This window comes from Miniopterus natalensis, chromosome 1 (genome assembly GCF_054644295.1).
Source record: "Miniopterus natalensis isolate mMinNat1 chromosome 1, mMinNat1.hap1, whole genome shotgun sequence".
Classification (NCBI taxonomy): domain Eukaryota; kingdom Metazoa; phylum Chordata; class Mammalia; order Chiroptera; family Miniopteridae; genus Miniopterus; species Miniopterus natalensis.
This window is the reverse complement of record NC_142081.1, coordinates 164,099,174-164,119,850: the sequence shown is the minus strand read 5'-3', so window position 1 is coordinate 164,119,850 and position 20,677 is coordinate 164,099,174. Positions and strand designations below refer to the sequence as shown.

General features: G+C 35.1%; 1 protein-coding gene across 1 annotated transcript in view; it reads right to left on the bottom strand.

Annotated features, from left to right (window-relative positions):
* CENPC (centromere protein C) overlaps positions 1-20,677 on the bottom strand; it is a 71,909-nt gene that overhangs the window by 35,757 nt on the left and 15,475 nt on the right. Inside the window, exons 6-10 of the mRNA XM_087827163.1 lie at positions 18,081-18,363; positions 16,756-16,950; positions 12,891-13,495; positions 7,043-7,234; positions 5,415-5,703 (exon numbers count right to left, since the gene is read on the bottom strand). Of these exons, the coding sequence (XP_087683289.1) occupies positions 5,415-5,703; positions 7,043-7,234; positions 12,891-13,495; positions 16,756-16,950; positions 18,081-18,363 (1,564 nt within the window). The remainder of the gene's footprint in view (positions 1-5,414; positions 5,704-7,042; positions 7,235-12,890; positions 13,496-16,755; positions 16,951-18,080; positions 18,364-20,677) is intronic.

Here is a 20,677-nt window from a genome sequence, read left to right as displayed (position 1 = left end):
AAAGCATACTGAATTGTGAAAAAATTAGATGCTTTCCCCATAAGGTTAGGAACAAGACAAGGAAATCTGGTAATGCCATTTCTATTGAGCACTGTACTGAAGATTTTAGCCAGGGCAATTAGGCAAGAAAAAAATATAAGAAAGCATTCAGATAAGAAAGGAAGAGGTATAACTATCTCTATTCACAAATGACATTATCTTACACTTACAAAATCCTACGAAATCCACTAAAAAACTATCAGAACTAATAAGTCAATTCAGCATGCTTGCAGGATACAAGATCAATATACAAAAATCAACTGTATTTCTATACATTTGCAATCAACAATCCAAAAATAAAATTTAAAAAACAATTCCATTCAAAATAGTATCAAAAGTAATACAGTACTTAGAAATACATTTTTTAAAAGAAATGTTAAAACTTATGCTCTGAAAACATTGTTAAGAGAAATTAAAGATCTAAATAAATGGAAAAACATCCCATGTGCATGGATCAATAGACTTACTGTTAAGATGGCAATATTCCCCAAATTGATATAAAGAGTCAATGCAATCCCCATCAGAATCCCAACTGACATCTTTGTAGAAATAGAGATGCTGATTCTAAAATTTTTATGAAAATTACAAGGAACCCAGAATAGCCAAAACAACCTTGAGAAGAAGAAAAAAAAGAGGACTCACACTTTCTGATTTCAAAACTCACCATAAAGCAATGGTAGTCAAGACACTGTGGTACTGGAACAATAACTGACAAGTGAGAATCCAGAAATAAAGCCATATACCTACGGTCAGCTGATTTTCAACAATGGTGCCAAGACCATTCAATGTGGAAAGAATAGTCTTTTCAACAAATGGTTATGGAATAACTAAAAAGTTCACAGCACATACAAAAATTAACCTGAAATGGATTCAAAATCTAAACCTAAGAGTTATAAGTATAAAACTCTTAAAAGATAGGGTAAATTTCATGAACTTGGATTGAGCAAAGGATTCATAGATTTGACACCAAAAGTATAAACAATAAAAAATAAAATAGCCCAGCCAGTGTGGCTCAGTGGTTGAGCATCGACCCATGAACCAGGAGGTCAGGGTTCAATCCCAGTCAGGGCACATGCCCAGGTTTCGGACTCAATCCCCAGTTGGGATTGTGCAGGAGGCAGCCAATCAATGACTCTCATTATTGTTGTTTCTATCTCTCTCTCCGTCTCCCTTCCTCTGAAATCAATAAAAATATTTTTTTAAAAAAGATAAAATACGTAAACTGGATTTTATCAAAACTAAAAAATGTTTGTTTCAAGATACCATCAAGAAAGCTAAAAGACAACCCACAGTATAGAAAAATATTTGAAATCATTTACTTGACAAGGGACTTGTTTCTAGAATATACACAGACCTCTTACAACTCAATAAAAAAAAAGCAGCCCAATTAAGTATCAGCCAAGATCTTTCTCTAAAGATATGCAAATGACCAATAAGCACATGAAAAAATTTGTTCATCATCATTAGTCATGTGGGAAATACAAATAAAACCCACAATGAGATAATATTTAATACCAACTAGAGTCTTATGGAAATTAAATGATGTAAGAAACAAGCTGATATAAATATGGAAATCTAAGACAAGACAGAGGACACTATGCATCAGTGGGGGGAAACGCACTATTCAATAACCGATTAGACAACTGATTATCTACATGGAGAAAAAGAATTTAGATTTCCTATTCCACGTAAAATACAAAAATAAATTACAGATGGTTTAAAAAAGTAAATATAAAAGAGCAAGCTAAAGTTTGTTTGGGGTTTTTTTAATTGATTTTTAGAGAGAGGAAGGGAAATGCAGAGAAGGGGACAGGGAGGGAAAGAGAGATAGAGAAACACTGATGTGAGAGAAAAACATGGATCAATTGCCTTCTGTATGCCCCCCACCAGGAATCAAACCAGCAACCTGGGGATGTGTGCTAACCCAGAATCTAACCAGCGACCTTTCAGTGCATGGGACAATGTTTAACCAACTGAGCCACACTGGCCAGGGCACAAGTTAAACTTTTCAGAAGTATAGAAAATAGGTCTATATGACCTTAGAGTCAATAAAACAACAACAGCATGGCTAAGTGGTTGAGCATAGACCCATGATCCAGGAGATCACGGTTTGATTCCCGATCAGGGCACATGCCCAGGTTGCGGGCTCAATCCCCAGTAGGGGGAGTGCAGGAGGCAGCCGATCAATGATTCTCTCATCATTGATGTTTCTATCTCTCTCCTTCTCTCTGAAATCAATAAAGATTTTTTTTTTTAAAAAAAGAAAGTAAATAATAAAACAATTGTTCAAAACATTGAAAGGATGATAAATTCAACTACATGAAAATTATATCTTCCATCTGAAAGACACTACAGACATCCTTAAAAGGTAAAAAGACAACACACTGACTTAAAGATGATGTTTATAATGCATGTGAACCATTAAGGATTAGAAGCGTAAGTATATAAAGAGTTCCTAAAAATCAATACTGGAAAAAAAAAATAGAAAATGAGCAAAAGGTATTAACAAGCAATTTACAAAGAGGCAATCTGTTTTAAAATGGGCATGAAACAAATGAAAAAATGTTTAACTGTTTAATCTCACTAATAATTAGGGAAATGCACATTAAATCCAGAAATACACCCCTTTAGACTGACAAATAGAGTTGACCCTTGAACAAGGATTTGAACTGCACAGGTCCACCTATACAGATTTTTTTTCCCCAATAAATACATCCAGTACTGTAAATGTATTTTTTCCTTATGATTTTCTTAATAACATTTTCTTTCCTCTAGCTTATTTTACTGTAAGAATAAGTAAATAATACATTTACCATATAAAATATGTTAAACAACTACTGGTATATATGTTATCAGTGAGGCTTCCAAGTCAACAGGAGACTATTAAGTTTTGAGGAGTCAAGTTAAAATACAAATATTCGACTGCAAAGGCTCTGCCACCTCTCCCCCATGTCGTTCAAGGGTCAAGTGTTAATAGCAATTCTAACATCAACACATTTTGGTGAGAACATGGAGCAATGAGAATTCTTCACATTTCTGCAGGACTGTAAATTGGCTCAACCTATTTGGAAAGCATCTGGCAGGATTTAGGCAAGTTAAATATATACATACCCTAAAATCCAGCAATTGTACTTCTTGGTATATATAATACTATTGGAAGTCTCTTACATGTGTACACAAGGAAACATATATAAAATGTGCACAGAAAATTTGTTTTTAATAGTGGAAAATTAGAAAGCCTTATTAAGAGACTAGATGAATAGATTTTCATATATCCATATAAAATGATACTATAAATTCAACCAGCCACTTGGTGTTTTTTTGTTGTTGTTTTTTAATATGTTTTTACTGATTTTAGGGAGGGAGGAAGGGAGAGGGAGACTGAAACATCACTGAGAGACAAACATCAAGGTCTATTGGCTGCCTCCTGCATACACCCTGCAACCGGGTCATATGTCCTGATGGGGAATTAAGCTGGTTACCTCCTGGGGCATAGGTCAATGCTCAACCACTGAGCCACTCTGTCTGGACACACTTGATTTTTTAAGTCCCAAGAGCTAAGAATAATTTTAACATTTTTAAAAAGTTACATTTTAAATGGTTATTTCAGTATCTACATAATAGCCTTGATTTTGCCTCTTGACCCACAAAGCCTAAAATATTTACTACCTGGCCCTTTAAGGGAAGTTGCCAATCTCCACTAAAAGGAATGAAAATAAATCACTTATCAACATGAATAACCTCAAAAGTATATAATGAACAGTGGAAAAAAACAAGACAGAATAGGACATGTATAATCTGAAACCATTTTTACAAAGTTTTAAAACAATGAAATGTATACACACTTTAACAGCTAATAGCTGATAAAAGAAAATGAAAAGCTCGGCCAGGCGTGGCTCAGCAGTTGAGCGTCGACCCAGGATCCAGGTGATCAGGGTTCGATTCCCGGTGAGGGCACATACCCGGGTTGTGGGCTTGACCAATGATTCATCATTGATGTTTCTATCTCTCTCTCCCCCTCTCCTTTCCTCTCTCTGAAATCAATAAAGATATACTAAAAAAAGAAAAAAAGAAAATGAAATGTATTTTAATAAACACTGCCTTTACAATTATTCAAAGTGTGTGTATGTATTTTTGGGGACACCCTATACATATATGCACATGTAGGAAAAAGTATAAAAACATCCATGAGAAAGATACCTATCTAATTCAGTGTAGTGGCTACCTCTAACAAGGGAGAGGAGTAATGGGCTTGGCAAAAGTGCACAAGAGATTTCAATGGTCACTATAATATTTTATTTCTTAAGCGAGATCATGGGGATTCAGGTGTTACTTTTTTTGTATACCTGAAATATTTAAAGAAACTGAATAGCCTGGCCAGGCATGGCTCAGCATTTGAGCATCAACCTAGGATCCAGGCGATCGGGGTTCAATTCCCGGTCAGGGCACATGCCCGGGTTGCAGGCTCAATCAATGACTCTCCCATCATTGATGTTTCTCTCTCCCTCTCTCTTCTTCTCTCTGAAATCAAAGATATATGTATTTTTTTTAAAAAAAAGAAACTGAGTAAGAAAGAAGATATGAGAATGGTGTGACAAAGTTAAATAGAATGTGTATGGGATTTCTTTTTTACCATAACGACATACATTAATATATTTTAGGGCACTCTTATCATTTATTTAAGTACATCCACAACATCTTGCAGTTTCTCATACATGTGTGTTATTTGTTGAACGAATAAAAAAATGCTATATCATAAGCAAAAATGCGTAAGAACAGTACTTATGGGTCAGAAGCTTAGTGTTGTGACCTGTTTTAAAAATAAAGTACCTTGAAAATTAAAAATTAAAAAAAGACACCAGTACTTAACTCTCTAGGTTGTTAGGACTGATAAGAATTCATTGAAAACAAGTACTTGGTACATGATAAGCACTCAAAATATGTTAACTATTATCATCTTAGGAAAAGTATTATGATGTATTCCTAATTATGAAAATCACATTAACCTCATTTAAAAGGAAGCAAATTACACTGTATGCTCTAAATGATTAAGATGATAAATTTTATGTTATGTGTTTTTACCACAATAAAAAAAAAAAGGAAGCAACTCTCAGGCAACAACAATACCTTATTAAATTTATCACTACCTCCCATAAGCCATATAATTAATCCCCATTTTAATATGAGCAAACAAATTCAGAGTATTACTTGGCCTGGGGTGTCACCTAGCTAATGGCAGAGCCTGGCTACCAGGTCTGTCAGGCTACAGAACCTTTTATGCTAAACTGCCTCTCTATAAATGGTCAAACAACATGGATAAACTATTAAATGCTAAACAACAGAAATAACTATATTGTAAACATAACAGACGTTACCCAGAATGATCAAGATTTTTCTTAGCCATGTCTGCTTCATCACATTCCAAAGACTCATTCTGGGAAGAACCAGAAATTTCATCATGGTCAATAATTTCTCTGGAATCTTTTGCATTTAAAATCTTATGTGCTCTTGAGCGGCCTCGATTAGCTCTCTTCTGCCCTTTAAGTGGAACATTTTTTCCCCCAATATTCTTAGATGATTGATTTGTTTTTTTAGCAGGTTTTCGCCCACTGTTGTGATGCACTGACAATTCATTTCTTACTGGAGAACTGGTATAAAAAAGACCTGAAAGAATCAATGATAACTTAAAGTTAACATAATATTTATCTAGATGATCTGGCTGACTGAAATACTAACATTAATTATATTTACATATAAACACACACACAGGTACACACACACCAATCCCATAGGCTACATTTGTTTTCAAATTAAATTCATAAACTATGCTGCTCTTCCATTTATTGATACATGCAAAAAACTCTAAATTTATCACAAGCTTCCAAAACCACCTTCTCTGGTTCTGCCCACTACTCTTCTAGGCATCCTTAAGATCCTGTTATTCCCCAAGGTTCCAGCTTCATCTTCTCACTCTATGTACTATCTTTGAGGGGCCTATGTACCCATAACTTTTATTACTATCTACATGCTGATATCTTCACCTACCCCTCTTCCCTAAATCTGTCCCTCTGGTTTTATTTCCTATCTTAATGAAAAGTATATCTATCTACCCAGGTACCTAAATCAGAAATCAAAATCATCCTAGACTCCTCTAATTCTAATTCTTCAGTAGTTCCCGTGAGTTACCTTCTAAAAACATGAATCCAACCACTTTTCAATTCTTCTCTCCAACAATCTAACTAGGACCCACGCTTCCATTTTACCCAGCCTTCATTTCTTCTCTACATAGCAGTAAGAATAATCACGTAAGATGAGTCAATCAAGTCACATTAGGGCTTAAAATCCTCTAGCAGCCTCCCAATACACTTCTTCTAAACTTTATTATAAGCCTGCCTCTCTGACTTCTCCCCTGACTTACTCTTCTTCAGCCAAACTGGCCTTAACATTCCTCAAACATGCCAAGCATGCTCCATCAGCACCTATACAGATACTGCTCCCTTGGTCTGGAATGCCTCACACAAAGTTCTTTGCATGGCTCCCTCCTTCACTTTTTTCATATATGCCCTCTAAAATGTCATAATGGACTCTCATCACTACCTTTTATAAAACAGTACTCTGCTCTATCCTCTTATCCACCCCCACCCCTGCCATCTATTTCCCATCTCTACTCTTTACCTGCTGTTTCTTATTACCCTATCACTTCATGAATTACATATCTGTACTGTTGGTCTTCCCCAGCTAGAATGTAAGTCCACAGAAAGCTAGAATATTTTGCTTTTTGTTTTGTTTTTCCATAGCCGAACCCCTATATCTAGAATACTGTACATGACAGCCTTAATGAATATTTTTTAATTAACAGATTTAATATTTCTATTGAAGACCCAATTTAACTTTGTCAATAGGTTTTCTCTGAAGAATGAGTATATATAAATCAACATAAAGCCTCTTACAGAATAATTTTGGAGGAGCTCCTAATAAACAAAATTTAAATAAAAATACTTACTCTGCTCTGATTTTACCACCCACCAATTAGATGGACGCCTGGAAGTTCTTTGGCTTTTCGTGACAGTCAAAGTCACTTCTTCAAGTACAAGATTGTTGTTCTTGGATCCATGTGAAAAATCTTTCTTTCCACATCCCCTATTTTTCCCCTGATTTGCTGTATGAGGAACACTGGTGCTACTTTTCTTACTTCCTAAATTAAAGAAAACCATAAAATCAATTCATATTCTACTGAACCAAAGTATTTTCAGAAAACCACTACCGATTGGGGAAAAAACAAAACCCTCTCAATTATAGAAACTTCTTAAATTTATCCTGTGGGTTTCTTTTCATTTCTATTTTTAAAAAGTTACATGTTCTCAATAAGATCTCTAACTTTTGTCAGTTGCTTTTCACATTGCTTAATAACTAATATATACTCTTGAACCAAAAAAATAAGTATATTCTGAAAAGGAAAAATAAGAGATATGGTTCCTTTCAACTACTTACCAATGTCCCAAGTAAAAAAAGGTAACTACTGCTTTTCTGTTTTGAAATAATGATTTCTGTCCATCAAATTATTTGGAAGAGAAGACTTAAAGTGAATTTTCAATAAAAAGATCTTTCATATACAAAAGAAAGACGGTGAACAAAATTTTTAAAGAGGAAACAGGATGAAAAGAAACAATATGGCAAGCTAAATAAATAAAATTGACAAGATTTGACATCAATAGTAATTTCATTTTACTACTAAGGCAAATAGGTAAAAAAAGAATCTAACAAAAGAGACAGAAAATTGTAGTTTTATTTTTGGACTAACAACCAGAAAGAAGGGGAAATCAGGGAAATACAGACTAATTTAATATAAATATTGCAGCTGAGATGGGCAAACCACCAAAATGGTTTTAACAATGGAGAATTTCACTTTTTTGAAAATAGGTTTAAAACACTAGATGTTAATAGACAAAATGAAAATTTTTCTTGCATAAAATAAGTGAAGAAACCAGCATTTATTAAGCATCTGAGACAAAGATTAGTACAGAGCCAAAGAAGGAATTAAAAACCTAATAGGTAAAAAAATCATAAAGTAAACTGCATAAAGGTATGTAAGATCAATACAGTGGGCATTACATATAATCACATAATTAGTTATTAAACTATATAGAATAAAAAGAGAACATAATAGGAGTTGAAATCTGAAAACTAAAGACCAGAGCTTTCACTAAAAAGATAAATTTGGGGAAATAACTCAAACAGATAATATCTAATGCAAAGGGATAATTTTCTCAAGGTCTGAATGTAAAGGAAGTACAAACTATTAAACTTGGGGAATATGGAGAGTCACAAAAATTTATAGGTGAAACAAGGAAAAGTAATCAATAAAGACACAGAAGGAAATCAAACTAAGAAACAGGGAGAGCCAGAATATTACAGAATCAGAAGTTAGCTAGTATTTAACTAGGCTGCAATGAAACTGCATCTTAGTCATCCTTAGTATCTATAGCATATAACATGGTGTTTGGGATATATAGTCTCTCAATAAATAGGCCGTGAAATAATAAATTCAGACTGAAGTCAGTGTTTCACTAGGCAATGAACTTGGCAAAAGTGCTACCCAGCATGAGCTATTTTAGATAACATCTAGCTTTTTGATACTCAAAGTATGGTTCACAAACCAACTATACCAGAATCACCTGGGAGAGACTGCTTAGAAATACAGAATTTTGGGTCCACCTCTGACCTATTAAATCAGTCTATTAATCAGTATTTTTACAAGATCCACAGAGAATTCAAATGCAAATCCAGGTTTGAAAGCTCTGTTCCAAGGGATTCAGTCATTCTCCCAGTTAAACTTGATTGAGAAGTCGAGAAATAGAGAAAATGGGCCAAATTAGGTCAAGATCCCTTACAGCAGTATGACTCTGATTCTATTTTGATAGTAAGTTATAGAATTTGGCAGTTCTTTGAATTTGGGATAAAGAGAATGATTCATGTTTATAAAAGGAGTAAAAGAAAAATACTAGTCTTGATACTGAATAAGGCACAAAAAGTTGATGAGAAAGTAAAGAATCTACTTTACCAATATTTTGCATAATAATAGTATCAAACAGTACTTTGGAAGTGATGACAATGGGAGCTATTGGAAGAACCACCACATACAAAGTAAAAATTCAATAGTAAAGATCTTTCAGGGAGTGAAAGTAGAAAATAATAAAGGGCCAATTTACAAAATACCAAAGCAAAAGGTACAGAATTATCAACATGGCTGCCACTGATTTGTAATTTAAGAAATTATTTGCAAAACTGCAAGAATCTTAATTGATGAACATCATTTTCCTGCACTCTATTTCTCTACCCTCATCTCTCTAACTGCTTTGGTCTTCTATTTCCCCCCCTTTTTCCCCGTCCTTTATGCTTGTCAAAGTATCCTCAGGAACTGCTCTAACAGATGAAAGGTGCTCATGACGACAGAAATTACTGCCCATGTTCATGAATCAACTTAAAAAGAAAAAAATAATCAATGTGAACAATGACGAAGGGGAAAAGAATCTGAGGGGGGAAAATGTTATCAGCAAAGACTTATTTAGACAGTGATACAGAAAAAGAATATCATACAAAGTCAAAATTAAGCCAATTAAGAACATCATTTCAGAAACCAGTTCAAGATCAGGAAAGATTAGAAAATGAATGACAAATAATTTAGAAAACTAATAAATGAGAACACATACAGAAGATACAACTGATATATGAACAGTTGGTAATGTGAACAGAGTTAACTTAGAACTGCGGGGACATGTCATAAGCAAGGCAATAGTTAGAAAAAGAGGTGACTTGTAAAAGTGATCAATTTTTACTAGTGCAGAAAATTTTACATATTTACATGTAAAGAAGTAGGATTCAAAGGTGGGTCATATTTTAATAAACACAGCAAAATTATTCATCCACAACAGAGTCATACTTCTGTCACTGATGACAATGTATTCCAATGACCCAGAGATATGATAACTGCTAAGGCTAATAAGTTCTGGGGTATATTTTAGAAATAGGAAAGATATAATCCCTGTTCTTGTGGAACTTTCAGTCTAGACTCTAAAGGAAAATACAGAAATTCAGCAACTAATTATGTTTGATATAATAAAAAGGGTACTCTTGGAACACATATAGGACTATATCAGGGTGGGGTAATAATCAACTAAAGTGATAACTAAACTGTGTACAGAGCTTTGTAGGAAACAGAATACATTTAGGAAAAATTTTCTAAGCAAAAGGAACAGCACATTAAAAGACCCAGAGTTGAGAAAGTAAGGAGATTATATTGAATTACCCAGGTTGACCCAATTTCATTACATGTGTTCTTTTTTTTTTTTTTTTTGATTGATTTCAGAGAGAGGAAAGGAGGGGGAGAGAGAGAGATAGAAACATCAATGATGAGAGAGTCACTGATCGAGCCCACAGCCCAGCCCAGGCATGTGCCCTGACCAGGAATCGAACCCCGATCGCCTGGATCCTAGGTCGATGCTCAACCGCTGAGCCACGCCCGGCCAGGCTACATGTGTTCTTAAAAGTAGTACACAGTGAGAAAGACAGGCTGATGGAAGCAGCAGCAATAGAAATTTGAAATGGGAAGGCTGGAATTGCTAGCTTTGAAGACGCAAAAGGGGAACAATGATTCAAGGAATACAGGTGACTTAAAGAGGCTAGAAAAGGCAGTCTCTCTCCTAGAACCACCTGAAAGGAATACAACGTCAACACCTTGATTTTAGCTCAGTGAGATCCATTTCAGCCCTCTGACCCACAGAACTACAAGATAATAAACGCGTGTTGTTTTAAGCTACTAAATATGTAGTAATTTGTTACCACAGCAATAGAAAATTAATACAATTGGTATGATAATCATATGTTGTATTTCCTGATCAATCTAGATAAAATGGAATTTAATACATCTGAAAGTTAGTGTGCAAAATATAGTAGGTACTCAATAAATGTTTAACATTTACAATTAAAGAAAATATCCTTCCAATATACTTTCTTGATATGTTTCTTCCTAAGAAATTACGGATAAATCAAAATTTTGTGGCTTCAAATTTTGTGAATTCATATTCTACTTAGGGAACTAGTAAGAAAAAAAACTTTCTTGTAACTATCACCCTCACTTTAGTCAGATTCTTTACGTTATTTTCTTAAAATGGTCAACTGCCAATTAGAAACTGAAGGAAGCAAAAAAATTAAGAACAATTCAATAAAAATGTGGCACATGTCTAACATTTACAAAAGAGGTCCACAAAATAGAAAAGGTTTTTTCCCTTCTATTTTAAGAACATTTTTTCAAATACACAAAGGCACACACAGACAAAATTGAAATCTGACAACTATTAATTCCGGTGATATAAAGCCTATGTTATAAGATATATTTTTTAAAACACCAAAATAATAAGTAATTAAATAATAACTATATTAAAGTAGAATCTGTTTTTCTAAAAACTAGCTTAACTATTGTGCCTTAATATGATCTTTCTCCCCTCTAAATCAGCAATATAGTATAGTCATCTAGAGCCTTCAGGGACATATACAGTTCTGGTCAAGAGAGTTTTCTGGTCGGCTGTTTTTCCAATTTGAGCATCAAAAACATTCTCTTATTTTAAAACTTCTTGATATAGCTGAAAAAACATGGACTCTAGAATGGGACAGGTCCTGAGACGGTATTTTTTAGCGTCTTTTGAGTGTTACCTCCTACCTTATAGGGCTGCCAAGGATAAAATTATACTACATACCAACAAGGTGTCTAGTACAGTTCATACGTGTTTTCTATTCCACTCACTATTCCGAAGAAAATTCCTTCTATAAAAACAGCTACCTTTTCTCTCTTACATACTGCCTGGCTGGTGTGGCTTGGAGACTCAGCAGCAACCCATGAACCAGGAGATCAAGGTTCAGTTCCCAGTCAGGGCACATGCCCAGGTTTCGGGCTCGATCCCCAGTGGGGGGTATGCAGAAGGCAGCCAATCAATGACTCTCTCATCGCTGATGTTTCTATCTCTCTCTCTCCCTCTCTTTTCCTCTCCCTGAAATCAATAAAGATACATTTAAAAAAAAACAAAAGTGGTACAAAGAAGAGAAATTGATCTATTCTTCATGACAGTGTCATCACTAAAAACCTCAATCACTATACAATAATGACATGAGGGTGGCCATACTTCAGGTTTTTCTGGGACAATCCCATTTATGCTTACTGTCCCTGACATCATCTTTCACCCCCAAGTGTCCCAATCTGGATGGTAAATGATAAAGTGACGCAAGATAAAAAGATCTCTTGAGATATTCGTTAAGATAATTGTTCTCTGTGCTTCCATTATCATCCTATGGACGTTATGTGTTCTGTTGGTATAGAGAGCCCATCAGATTGATCTTTTTTAATGGTGAAAATTGTGTCTTAGTAATCTTTGTTATTTCAGTGTTTAATACCTTGCTTGGCATTTAATGACCAACGAGTAAATGATGGAACAGAAGAGTATGGATTTTTATCCTACAAGAAACAGCCCCACACCATCCTGGTTTTTTCCCCCCAATTTATATTTAAATAAACCTCAAGAATATATGATGCTGTTTTATTTGTGTTCTGTAACTATCTCTTTACTAGCCTTTCCCTCTTATTTCTCCCTTTATATGTGCTTGCCATGTTAGAAGTTACACAAAAATCAAGCAAGCTGGACTTGAATTACATATAAAATTCTAGAAAACAACCTATAGGCTTTTGAGGCTCTTTGTAGATTTAGGTTTACTTTGCCTATTTTCCAAAGCTAAACAGGAATATAACAAAAACACAGAGTAGTAGAATAATGTTTGTAGTTATAGATAATATAAACACTTACCTACAGGTGGCATCTGTTTTTTGGAAATATGGACATTTCTCTTCTCTTTACATGCTTTCATACTTCTGTCTGAATTTCTCTGTGACTTGTCTTGGGCAATACGTGACATACTGATACTTTTATCTTTAGCTTGTTCCACATCAACCTCTTCTTCAACTACATTGGCCTTAACTTTTTTTTGTTTTTGCTTTATAGTCCTTTTGTTTCCAGGTGATTTTTCTGCATTTTTAGAATACGTTTCATTTTTTGTAGATTTATAATTATTTTCCCCTTCATCTGCCAAAGTACAATTCCTACCCAGTTTTCTTTGATTAGAGGGCTGAGATTTCTCTACTGGATGAGCTTTGCCAGAATGTTTGTCATTTGTCAAAGCTGTAGTTGTTAAATTGTGATGTTCTTCTCTTGACTTCTTACTTTGAAGGAGTGCAGTGCTCTCAGGAGGGGATATCGTGTGATGTTTGTGAGGCACAGCCTTTCTTGGTATAGTAATCCAAGACCGACTGGCAAAACTATCTGATTCATCAATTATAAATTCATCCTCTAAATTCATATCATTTGCAGGAGATGATTCAGGTGGAGCAGTTGCTATATGTCTAAAAACAGGGCTAAAGAAAGATGTTACAATAAATAATAGCTAAAAAAAAAGCTTTTACCTTTGCTTAGTGAAAATAATCTATATAGTAAATAAAATATATGTATCTTTTAAACAGCAGTTCACATGTTTCCTCAGTTTTCCTTTACCCTTAAAAAGCTTTCCCTGCTTTTATACTTCTATAATATGATCACAATCATTTATAACAATAATGGAATCACAGAAATGTAGAGCTAGAAAAAAGCCTAGATATCAAATAATTTGATGCTCCCGCCACCCACTGTATATTTATTAAAAAATTGAAACCCAGGGATGTGTAAATATAGCCCAGATACACTGACCGACAGTTCAAAAATGCATGCTATTATTATATATAATGTTATATTAAATTACGTTCGTATAGATGTCTCCTTAGATTTTTTCACACCCCAATTCTAAGACACCAGTAGCATATCTGAGAATTCAACTCAATTATGACATTCCCAGAGACAGTGTCAGATGCTAAGTTAAGGAAGCTTCCACACACACACACACTTCAGACTTCAGCCACAATGCCATAATACCTGTGCTTCTGACCAACGAGCTACAGACTGGAGGTTCTCAACAACCCCCTCCAAGTCAGAATACCAAATGCAAGTCCGATTTTTACCTATACTTCTGACCAACTGGCTATAAACGAGAGGTTCTGACAAACCCCTCCTTGGGTTTGACTCATCTGCTAGTATAGCTCACAGAATGCAGAAAAACATGTAACTAGATCACTGGTTTATTCAAGTTACTAGATCACTGGTTTATTGTAAAAGACATAACTGAGGAAAAGCCAGATGGAAGACATGTACAGGGAAAGGTATGTGGAAAGGCACTCCAGGCTTGTCACATCTCCAAGTGTTCACCAACCAGGAAGCTCTCAGAACCCCATCCCCTTGGGTTTTTAATGGAAGCTTCCTTACGTAGTTATGATAGATTAAATCACTGCTCACTGGTGACTGACTCAACCTCCAGCTTCTCTCCCCTCCCTGGAGGTCTGGGGTAGGGCTGAAAATTTCAACGCTAATCACAAGGAAATTTCCATTGGCAACTAGCCCCCATTCTAACCAAGGCTTTCCAAAAGTCACCTCATTAACATAACAAAAGACCCCTCCCTCCCTTCCTTCCTTCCTTTCTTTCAGCTTTCAACACTTAAGAAATTCTAAGAGTTCTGGGAGTTGTGAACCAGGAATTGTGACAGAAGACCAAATATATATGAGAAATATATTTTAGTCATCTGATGACCAAATATTTATTTATTATAAATCACAATATTGCAACATCCAAAACAAGATTATTTCTGAGACACCTTGGGAAAGCTTTCCAGAGAAGGAAGAAATTATTCAAAGGATGGTATCCCTTCAAAATTCATAAATTAAAACCTAATCTCCAATGTTATGGTATTTGAGAGTGGGGCATTTAGCAGTTGATTAGGTCATCAGGGGGAAGTGGTCATGAATGGAATTAGTACCCTTATAAAAGGAGCCCCAGAAAGCTCTCTTGCCACTTGCTGCCATGTCAGGTTATAGCAAGAAGAGAACCATCTATAAACCAGGAAGCAAACTTCACCAGATACTGAATCTATTCAAGCCCTGATCTTGGACTTCTCAGCCTCTAGAACTATGAGAAATAAATTTCTGTTATTTATAAGCCATAGTCTATGCTAGTCCATTATAGCAACCTGAATGGACTAAGACAACACTATTAAAGTACAGAACAGAGAAAGATGACTTCTGGCTCGTGGAAAAAATCAAGACAGGCTTTGTGGCATTTGAGCTGGATCTTGAAGAATGGATAAGATATGGTCATAAGACAATGCAAGAAAGACAATCAGAAGGAAGAGCATAAGCAAAAGCAATGAAACAAGAAAGCATTAAGAATGGTGAGTAGTTACATCTGACTACAGCAATTAAACATAAAATTAACTTTACTCACCAGTTTATTTAAAAGAACATTTAAAAATACTTAATTATTTTTTTGGACATAGATATAATTAGCCCATAAGTGTAACATATTTGTATTGGATGGTGGGGATAACATCCATAAAGAGGGTAAAAGATTCCAAAGAAAGAGAGATCTACTATAGAACAGAGACTGAACAAGAGAGGAATTTCATTCACTCATCCAGTATGTTTTTATAAAACCTTCCTAACATATTCACTAGCATTTTGATACACATCACAGAAAATACAAAAGGAACTCTAAACTAGAATAAACAGTTTATGTCTTAATCTACCAAGAAAGAAACACATAAAATAGCTGAAAGGCATGAGACCAATTAAAAAAAGCTGGAGTTGGGACTTGGAAAAAAACTAGAAGCCTAGCATGAACCTTAATATTTTTTTAAAAATGGAGATTGGTATGCCCGGCCGGGCGTGGCTCAGCGGTTGAGTGTCGACCTAGGATCCAGGCAATCGGGGTTCGATTCCCGGTCAGGGCACGTGCCCCGGTTGCGGGCTCGATCCCCAGTAAGGGGGCATGTAGGAGGCAGCTGATCAGTGACTCTCTCATCATTGACGTTTCTCTCTCTCTCTCCCCCTCTCCTTTCCTCTCTCGGAAATCAATAAAGATATATTTTTAAAAAAAATTAAAAATGGAGATTGGCATATGACAAGGAAAATAAGTGTGCCAGAGCAGAGACAACTGCAAATATGTATGACCAAGTTGGTAGAAAAGTTAACAAGAGAGAGTGAAAGCCTTAACTACCAGTCGACAAATCTGAAGTTTCTTCTATAGATCAGTGGTTCTCACCCTAGTGGCCATTATATCTAGTTAACTCTAATGTGCAGCCACAGTTAAGAATCACTGTTTTGAAACTGTAGAACCTCTGAAGGTTTTTCAGTAATCAGAACATATTAAAATTTACTTTACAACTAACTTTTTATTAACACAAATAGAAGAAACAGAAAAAAAGATTTAAAACCCTTAAAAGTGAAACATAGGCACGCTGACATAATTATATTTCTAAATAATGCCTTCACCCTTTGATAGCACACAAACTAGAAATGAAAGCTGAATAAACTTATTTTCTGTTATATAAAATTTAGTTTCTATTAAATAATAGTTTTAGGGTGATTTACTGATAAGAAACTACACTCTCCTTACAGGTTAGGCATCATTTCAATTAACATCAGTGTCAATAACATTCACTTCTAATTAAAAATAGCATGCAGAATCTTTAGATATCGTTGTTCATGGAATGTAAAAGAAAAAAACATCTCAAAGGACAGTTTCTCAATAACTCACTTGGATTCACTTTTTCTTTTCAAAGTTTCTAAAAACATTGTTGAAAAACTCTTCTTAGTTTGCGATTGAATTTCATGTTCTGAATCTTGTATTATTTTCCGCGATGTTTCTGATGGTTTTCTCTCTGGTGGTCTTTCTGATACGTCATCCTCTGTTTCTACTTTCTTCAAAATATCTTTATCTTCAAAGTCTAACCTAAAAGGTTAAAAAGAAGGTAAGCTGAATACTCCCAGTTTGTTGAGTTATTAGTTTTCCTGAACTACCTTACAGTGACAACACAGACCACTTACAAAAATTTCTACGGAGCCTTCATTTAAAATTTATAAATGCTGATTTGCAACCTCTTCCACTAAATATACCAGGCAAATCACTCAGAAAAATTAAGTTTTGTATTTTTCAGTAGAAAAAAATTAATAAGAAAAATCATGCACCAAGGAAAAGCTCATATATATAGCTGATAGCAGTTCTCAAACGTTTAACATGAATTTGAATCATTTGGAGAATCTTATTCAAATGCAGATTCTGATTCAGTAGATCTAGGGCAGAGTTTGAGATTCTGTTGAGCAGATTCTCAAATAATATCATTTTATTCAGCATCATTTCATTGTAACACTGATGAGATGCCATAGGAGGTTAACTCCTGTTTATATCAATTAGCCTACGGTAAAACTGCTTTTGTGATACTTCAGTTCACTTAAGTCACAGAACCTATCAATGACATTTAGTGATGACTTACTGTATTACTAATAATCTTCCAGATAATGCCACTGCTCTGATCTTTAGTCATAGACCACACTTTAAACAACAAAATCTTAGAATGCACAGCAGACCCTAGACAGAAATTACACTCATTGCACAGGTCCCCAGTAGCAAAAGACGTTGAATGATTTACTTTGCCTCTTAAAGGCCAAAGGGAGAGCCCCCACAAAATGGACATGAGTTTACCACAACTCATCCTTAATAATCCTATCCTTTGCTACCCTAAAAATGGTCTGATACATACCTACCCTTGTAATTACAAATAACATAGAGGAAATGCAAACTGCTTCTCTTAGGAAGTTAGAGAAAATTTATTATCAGGGGGAAAAAAACATTTTCCCACAGACAATAAAAAAGTTATTCCCAGCTTCTCTGAAGTACACTTTAAGGCCTTCCTCATTAAATATAAATGGGATATATACTGAATATATGCTACATTCTTCTCATAACATGTTAATATTCTTCAATACATACTGTAAAATACATAAAAGATTAAATTACATACTTTTTAATATAAAAGGTAAAACGTTTATAGTAGGATTAATATTTAAATTTTAAAAGTTCACCTTTTTTTGGTTTTAAGGGAAATCTCTGTACTTGAAGATATCATATTTACTGAATCTTCAAAAGTGTAGGTCTCTCTCTTTTGGCCAATGGACGAAATAGCATTTTGCGGTACAGATGTTTTTGCATCCAAAAGAACAAAAGGTGAACCAACAGATAAGTAAAATTCCTCATTGGCGTCATTGTGGTGATCTTTGAGTTTTTTATTTGACATTTTTCTTGAGTCAGGTGTTTTAGAACCAACATCAGTTGCCAAAATTTTCTGATGAACTTCATGGATCTGAACTAGAAGAAAATTACATGAAGATATTTAAAAATTTTAAATAGTACTAAAACCTTTCTAAAATTCATCAACAATTTTATTGAAAATAATTTTCAGCCCTAGCCAGTTTGGCTCAGTGGTTAGAGAATAGGCTCTTGGACTGAAGGATTCCAGGTTCAATTCCAGCAAAGGGCATGTACCTCAGTTGCACGCTCGATCCCCAGCCCGGGTTGGGGCACATGTGAAAGGCAACCAGTAGATGTATCTCTCTCACATCAGTGTTTCTCTCTCTCTCTCTCTCTCTCTCCCCACTCCCCTTCCACTCTCTCTGAAAAGCAATGGAAAAAATATCCTCGGGTGAGGATTAAAATATTAAAAATAATAATAATAATTTTCAGAAGAGTCAAAGATCATTAAATTTAGAATCAAAGACCTATAATTAAAATACAGTAAATTCACAATTTATTGAGAGTCAATTTATTCAAGATATGAATAAATCTATACATGGCTGAAACAATGAAGTAATCTTAGAGAAATTAAGAGATTCAATATTTAGGTTAAGAGTCAGTAAACTAGGGCAGCTAGATGAGCACATATTTATACATATACATACACATACACAGAATAACAGAAACAGAGAGATATACAGTATACAGATATAGAGATATATAACAGATATGTGTGTATAGAGAGAGAATACTTACATATACGTATCTGTATATCTATATCTACCTATATATGTCTTTATATATATACACATATATATTCTCTTTATATACCTCAACCTTCAAATATCAAAGAAAAAGTAGAATGCGTAGTATTCATACTAATTCATACACTTAAAAAGCAAAGATTAAAAATTAAAAATATAAGCAAAACTGGCTTTTGATTCTGGAACAAGATGGCATAAACTCACTTTCTCCTGCTTTTCACTCTAAATACAACTAAATTCCCTATTAATTATCCATCAAACAACAATAACGGGACTCTGAAAACTGGAAAGAAGAAGGTAATTTGCTAGAAACCTCAAGCCTTAAGCAAAAGAGACAATGTGGTTAATCCCCCCCCCCCCCCACACACACCCTCATACTGGGCTCCAGAGAGGCCTGCAACCCAGAATAGCCAATAGGTAAGGGGAGATGGGGTGGGGAACCTGCATTCTCTGGTCAAAAGATTTAGAGAAGGGAAACACTCAGAGACATAATGGAAAGCTCCAATTCCCACCCCACAACCCAGGCCTTGGAGCACTCCACTCCGCAGAAGTGGCAGGGCAGCAAAGCCTTAAGCAGCGCCAGGACCTGCTCCATAAGTACTATGGGACAGCAGCAGGGGAGGAGCAAGGCTTGGGACCAGCCAGTCCCTGGACCAAACCACTCCTCACTTTAACAAGTAAAGATGGTAGGCCGTATGATCCACAGGAAGCTGCAGAGTAGGTAAAGCCTCTGACCTTCCCAGCCACTGATTCACAGACCAAGGTGACGTTTTGATCCACTGATAGTACTGAAACCCCAGACTCTGCTTCCAACAGGGGCACCAATGGAGTTCCAATCCCAGCAGCTTCTGACACCAACTTCCTTGGGTTAGTAAGGACATCAGGATGCTTAGGAAAGCACCTTCCATCCACCCACACAGCACCAGCAAGAACTGAGATGGAATCACAGCATTATCAGAAAATTAAACAGACCAAAATACCACTGCTAGGACACTAAACACTTAACTGTCACTGGAAATAAAATACACAAAAGTAGGCAAGTATACATTAAAGCAAAACAGGGCAACTATGTGCTACAACAAAAGTTGTCCACTAATATAATAACGAAAATGTCAAAGATACATTCAAAATGACTCATCGTACCAAAAACCAGAAAAACACACAACTTGAGCAAGAAAATATAATCAGTAAACACAAATGACAGAGAGGAATCAGATGTTGTAACTATTTAACAAGAATTTTAAAGCAGTCATCATAAAAAATGTTTTAACAATCACTTATCAATTCTCTTCAAATAAATGAAAACACAAAACTCCTAAAGATATAGGAGTTACAAAAAAGGGCCAGTTTTTTGGATTTTCACCACTTATAGGTGTGCAGTGGTATCTAAATGTCGTTTTAACTTAAAATTACCCTATGACAAGAATGATGAACAAATCAAAACCACAATGAGACACTACTTCATACCCATTGAAATGGCTATTATCAAAAACAAAACAGAACAGAAAATAGTGTCGGTAAGGATGTAGAGAAACTGGAATCTTTGTGCACTGCTGGTGGGAATGGAGGCAAGAGCATACAATGGAGTAAAGGCAAGTCTCTTCCATAAATGGTGTTGGGAAAAT